Raw genomic sequence first — 6,634 nt, 5'->3', positions numbered from 1 at the left:
CATATTAATAATAATTTCGCCCATCCACTGTACTTTTTTTCCCTCCAAATTTTTTTCTCAATTTTTTAGTAATTGCCCATTTAATAATTATTTTTTTTTATTAACGTACCATCACATCACGAATGTCTATGCTATTCGAAATTACAATTTTAACAAGAGAGGTAAATCAAGAAATTTAGCAGACAGGTTTTAACTCCTAACACAACCACAAATACGAGGATGATATGTATTTTTTATTTTTTAAAATTATTCTTTACTTGTTAAATTATCTCTTAATCAAAGTCTACTTGTTGTATTATCTCTTAGTCACGGTCAAACACCGAACGTGGAGTCCAAAAAATTGACACCCGAACACATTTTTTTCTTTACCGATTAATGTACGCCCTAGGGACTTTTTGATTTTGCTTTGCTTTGGTCGCCTCCTCTCTCTCACTCTCTCTCCTAATTTGATTTGCTTTGCTTTGCTTTGGTGGGTTTCCTAGAAGATGCCCCAACAATAATTTGCTTTGCTTTTTGACTTGAGAGTTGACGATACTCAACTCTCAAGTCTAGTCTCTACCCCACCAACATTCTGATGACAAATCAAATTATCGTATTAAGAATAATTTCACCCAGGCTTCTTACTACTAGTTGCCCATTCAATAATTTTGCTTATGATACTCTACTTTTTCTGATTTTTTTTTTTTTTTTTCTCGCGAAATTTTGCCCAAGTTTCCTGGAAGTTGCCCATTCAATGTGTGATTTTTGACCAATGCTTTGCTTTGCTTTACTTTTTCTTGTCTATTTCTCCTTATTTTCTCTCGTCTTCCCGGACGTCTGAGTTCCATCTACTTCAGAGTTCACGATGCTCTCTAGTCTCTACTTCTGATGATAAACCAAAGAGGTAAAGACTTTGATTGATCTCCACTTTTCTCCAACAGATCCATTCTTCTCTGCTCCCTCTGTTCAATGACTACCACTACAAGAGCCAAAGAGCCCCCCTCCTCCTGCTCCTCCCCTTCCGCTTCTCGATGTAGCGGCAGCTATCACGTGTTCTTGAGCTTCAGAGGCGAGGACACTCGCTGGACCTTCGCCGACCACCTCTACGCGGCTCTTACGAACGCCGGATTTCGCACCTTCAGGGACGACGATGAAATTCAAAGAGGAGAAAGCATCGAGGTTGAGCTGCGGGGGGCAATCGAAGAGTCGAGGGTTTCAATTGTTGTCTTCTCCAGAAACTACGCGTCTTCGACCTGGTGCCTCGATGAGCTTGCGATGATCCTCGGAAGACGACGGAGGGGGGACTCTGGCCACGTGGTTCTGCCGGTGTTCTACGGCGTGGATCCGTCGGATGTCAGGAAACAAAAGGGAGTTTATGCGGAGGCATTCGCGAGGCATGAAGAGCGATTCAATAAGTTCGAGGTGGGAGAGGGTGAAGCAGCAAAGGAGTGGTTGGTTGGAGAAATTGAAGGGGTGGAGGGAAGCGCTGGAGGAAGTTGCTGTTATAGCAGGAATGCGTTTACCAGATGGAGGTGATAGGTAATCTTTTTCATCCGCTACTTTGTCCATGGTTATAGCTGTGAGTGGACTGTAATTTAATTACAATATTAATTAAATATTCTAAGGTGCAAAAATGTATCCAAAAAAGTATATTTGACTAATCATTAATAGTAAAAATATTAATAGATACAATTTTCCATTGTAAAATTTTTAATTTTTTTAAAAAATAAACTTTAAGATCAATATAATTAAAATTGTAATATTACAATATCATGAATATAATTTTGGTAGTTTTTATATTATAATATTATCAAATTAATTAGATCATAATTATAATATAGCAATATAGAATTATATTACCAACAATATCATAAATGGTGTATTAATTAGATCATAATTATAATATAGCTAATTTGTTTCACCGTTACAGGATAGCCCTACGGACACTGCTTGTGATGCAATGTCTTTGCAAGAAGATATATTCTTTTAGAAATAGAGTCCATTAACTTTCTAAAAGATAATAAATTCAAGTAGCCTGGGTAGGGAGAGGGATTGGTAGACTAGAGGAACTTCACGAGTGAAGACGTATCTCATTTTTGAAAAATAAAATTCCTTGTCATTAAATAGAGTTCTTTTGCCATTCGATTTCTATGATTTATCTTTTTTTTTTTTTTCCATTGTTCTTTTCATATTTTTGGCTTCATCCTAATGGTATTAATTTTAAGTTCAAATGGATGCAATTTTTTTGTGGACCGTGATAATTTTCATAATAAGTTTTAGTTTTTCATAGAAAATTTTAATTTATTTAAGTTGTCAAATGCTTAGCGATTGATGAGCTATTACTTTTTGTATTGATTGCAAACCATAGGCGCGAGTCAAAGTTTATCCAAAAAATTGTCAAGGTGGTTGAAGACAAGATAAGGCGGCCAAGAGTCTTGAATGTTGCACCTTACCCCATTGGATTAGGTTCCCGTGCCAAAAGCATTAATTTGTGGTTACAAGATGGAGGGGCTGATGCCGGAATTATTGCCATTTGTGGGATGGGTGGAATTGGCAAAACAACCATTGCCAAATTTGTGTACAACTCAAACTCCTCAAAATTTGAAGGTAGCAGCTTCATAGCAAATATAAGAGAAATTTCTGGACAACAAAACGGTTTAATTCGTTTACAAAGCCAACTTCTTTCAGATATTTTGAGAAGAAAAGGGGAAGAAATACGCAATGTTGATGAAGGGATTGTTAAGATCAAAGAAGCTATTGGTTTTAAAAGAGTTCTTATAGTTCTTGATGATGTGGATAAACGGGAACAATTAGATGTAGTCCTTGGAATGAAGGATTGGCTTTCACCAGGTAGTAAATTGATCATAACTACTAGACATGAGCAATTACTAAGGGCTCATGAGTGTTGGAAAGTACACAAGGTAGAGGAGTTGGATCACGACGAATCCCTACAACTTTTCAGTTTGTATGCCTTTGGACAAAGCCATCCTATTGATGGTTATTTGGTAGACTCAAAAAGGGCAGTAGATTATTGCAGAGGGCTTCCATTAGCTGTTAAAATTTTGGGTTCTTCCCTATCTGGCAAAAGTTTAGATGTGTGGAATAGTCAACTACAAAAATTGAAGGCAATTCCTGACAATGAAATCCTTGAAAAACTCAAACTAAGTTATGACTCTTTACAAGATGACCATGACAAAGATTTATTCCTGGATATTGCTTGCTTCTTTGTTGGAGGGGACAAAGACACCACAATTACAATCCTAGAGGGATGTGATTATTACGCATTGGTTGGGATTCAAAATCTTATTGACAGAAATATGTTAACCATTGATGGAGCTAACAAGCTGCTGATGCATCAATTGATTCAGGAAATGGGAAGGGAAATTGTCCGGCAAGAATCACCCAAAGAGTTAAGAAAACGGAGCAGGCTCTGGAATCACAAGGATTCCTTTAGCGTCTTGAATGAAAAAACTGTATGAATTAACTATACTTATTTATTTTGTACATATTTGTGAAAAGATGGTATTTATTTATCGATGCTACCCCTCCCCTTCTTTGTCAGGGCACAACAAAAATCAGAGGCCTCGTTCTTGACATGCATTTCTTGAAGGAATATGAGTCTGAATGGAACAGCTTTGGGCCCAACAGCTGCTCTAAAAAGCGGAAGAGGTTTCCCTTTGGTTCCCCTATGGGCATTACTACAAAAAATTCAAATGTAGCTTTGGAAGGTGATGCATTTTCAGGGATGTCCAATCTACAACTTCTACAGATTAGTCATGTACAAGTATTTGGAAACTATGAAAATTTCCCCAAAGGATTGAGGTGGTTGCATTGGTCTCATTTCCCTTTACAAAGGATGCCCAACGATTTTCCTTTGGACATGCTGGTTGCTCTTGAAACGCCTTATAGTTGCTTGCAAAAGGTTTTGAATGGAACCAAGGTTGGTTTCTTATTTCCTTTTCTTTTTATTTCTTCTACCAATATGTATTTTCATTAGATTTTCAATCAAATTATTAACGTTCGTTCTCTCTTGTTGTTTTACAGTGCCTCTTATTACTGAAAATCCTTAATCTAAGTCATTCCCATTATCTTTTCAAGACTCCTAATTTCTCAAGGTTGCCGAATCTCGAGAGACTTATACTTGAAAATTGTATTAGGTTGGTTAAGGTTGATGAATCAATTGGATGCCTAGAAAGACTTGTTTTCTTAAACTTGAGTGATTGTCAAAGCTTGAGGGAGCTTCCACAAACCTTTTATAGGCTAAAATCTTTGGCAACACTCGACATTAGCGGTTGCTTAATGCTTGAAAATGTTTCAGCTGAGCTGGGTAATATGAATTCTTTGGCAGTGCTTCTAGCAGATCGAACTGCAATAAATCGATTATTCTCTATCAACGGGGAGGTGAAAGCATGGCATTTATCTGCATTGCCTTGTCCACTAAATCTAAGAAGTCAGCCAGAATTTTCATGGGTTTCTTTTCCAAAGTCTTTGGTACATTTAAGTCTTGCAAATTGCAATCTGTCTGATGACAGTTTCCCTAGGGAATTTAGCAGCCTATCCTCATTGCAGATATTGGATTTGAGCAGGAATCCAATTTGTAGCCTCCCAAATTGCATTAGGGATCTTTTTGGGCTCAAGAAGCTATGGTTAAAATCATGTCCATGGCTTTTGACACTTCACGGGCTGCAGCAAAGTTTAGAAGAATTGCAGACTGAAGACAGTGAATTGTTGGAAAAAATAAGCTTTGCCTCAGTAGATTTAACCATAAAAACCTTGGGTTATTATTCTTGCAGCAGTCTAGTTGAGATTTTCGGCTTATTCAAATTAGAACCCTTGGAATGTGTTGATGCGGAGCTAATTAACAATTTGGGCTTATGTGACTTTGAAGGCATGGAAAAATCACTTATGAAGTTTTTATCAATCAATGCATCACATAAAACGCGGATGTCTCCTCCCCTAGTGCGCTCTCTCTCTCTCTCTCTCACACACACGCACACACACAGGGGGTTGTATATTACTGTTTAACTTATGTTGTTTTTTTTGTATAGGGATTACATGAGTCTTATACATTTTGCACTTATGTGCTTGGAAGCAAGATGCCTAACAGATTCAGTCTTAAGAATGTAGGATCCTCAATATCTTTTACCATGCCTTCTGGTGCTAATTTCAGAACTCAAGGTTTGTCTATATGTTCTGTTTATGCACTTCCCAACCCTGGGACTTCCAATGCTTCATCTGATTATGATGGGACGGGAGGCTGGCACTTACACACAATTATCAGTAATGCAACCAAGCATTTGAAATGGAGCTATTGCCCAGAAGTTCATGGCATTCCAAGAGCTGGTGAGGACTTGATGTGGTTAAGTTATTGGAAGTTTGAGGATCAGTTGGAAGGTGGCGATGAAGTAAATATTTCAGTTACAAGTGATCATTATCAAGTGAATGAGGTTGGGATTCACCTTGTGTACAAGGAGGCAGAAGAAAAGAAGAGCACTCAATCTCTTAGTTTAGAAGTTTCCCAACAAATTCATCCCTATGGAAATGTCGTTCCTGGTTTTTGTAATGGGGATTGTGAGCACTGCGAGGATTTTCCAGTGCCTGCAGATCCAGCAAGCACTAGAGTCGTTGTTCTTGGCACCCATCCTGCTGATTGCAGAGGTTGTCCTGACGGTTATTTGGAATATCACTATGGGTGGTGTAAAGATCGGTTCCGCCCCATTTCTCTCTATTCTTAGGGTGCCAGTCGTGGAATGAAGGCATCACGGTAAAAAATGTTTAGAGCTTGTTGATTGTGATGGGCCCCCTAAATAAATCATGAGTTTTTTTTTATGCTGTTTCGCGTCCATTTAGTTTAAGATGAAACTACTATTGATGGAATTATTCTATCCAACCATGAATAGAACTTGAATTTTGAGAGGAAAGGATGGGAGCATGTGGGCCTTGCATGCTGCTTGTGTATATAAAGTTCTCTGTTTCTCTCTTCTTTTGCTAGTGGTTTTTCACTGCTCCACCCTCTTTCTTTCTTTGGAAATTGGAAGGTAATGATGCTTGATATTTGTACAACTCAAAGATTTTTATATTTGAACATTGAGAAGACTTTGCCACTTTTTGCAAAACCTGTAACTGAAAGGAAGTTATTAGGATTGCATGTTGACATTCTGTTAATACTGCCACTGCATCCATTGCATTTAACTATGCCTCCTTTTGTGTGACATGGGTTTCTTCACGATTCAACCAGTCTCTTAGTTATGTGAATCCCTATCCTATTCAGTTTGTTAGCATGTTTATGGAACAGTTTTGGCACGGTTACTTCTCTGTTTACTTTGAAAAATTGTCAATATTATTCTGGTTTATGGAGTTGTGATCAATATATATTTCTGTTCTTCATTGGGCAGTGTTTTTGCTCAAACCTAATTATATTTAAAATCTTGATGTGTATTCAATTATATCAACATGCTGCTATTCCCAGTATTATTGCACTTTTGCACCTAATTGATTTTATTTAAATTGTATCCTTTAGTTTTTTTTTTTTTCCCAGAAATAGCCAGTTGTTGTTTCATCAACAGGTGTTTCAACTATATAAAAGAATGCCATTGGAGGATCTTCATTTTGTCTAGTTAGAGAACGTCTTATGAACTCTGTTTCTCTACTTCTT

The 6,634-nt window shown here is 37.5% G+C and overlaps 1 protein-coding gene across 1 annotated transcript; it reads left to right on the top strand.

Annotated features, from left to right (window-relative positions):
• The first annotated feature begins 661 nt into the window (after positions 1-661).
• Positions 662-6,246, top strand: LOC127812731 (disease resistance protein RUN1-like). The gene is made up of 5 exons (XM_052353254.1): positions 662-1,514; positions 2,348-3,452; positions 3,542-3,919; positions 4,024-4,938; positions 5,028-6,246. The coding sequence occupies exons 1-5, from the start codon at positions 949-951 to the stop codon at positions 5,712-5,714; spliced, it is 3,651 nt and encodes a 1,216-aa protein (XP_052209214.1). The 5' UTR covers positions 662-948; the 3' UTR covers positions 5,715-6,246.
• The last annotated feature ends 388 nt before the right edge of the window (positions 6,247-6,634 follow it).

Source organism: Diospyros lotus, chromosome 11 (genome assembly GCF_014633365.1).
Source record: "Diospyros lotus cultivar Yz01 chromosome 11, ASM1463336v1, whole genome shotgun sequence".
Taxonomy (NCBI): Eukaryota; Viridiplantae; Streptophyta; class Magnoliopsida; order Ericales; family Ebenaceae; genus Diospyros; species Diospyros lotus.
The sequence above is the reverse complement of the archived record's forward strand: the minus strand, read 5'-3'. Positions and strand labels throughout refer to the sequence as shown.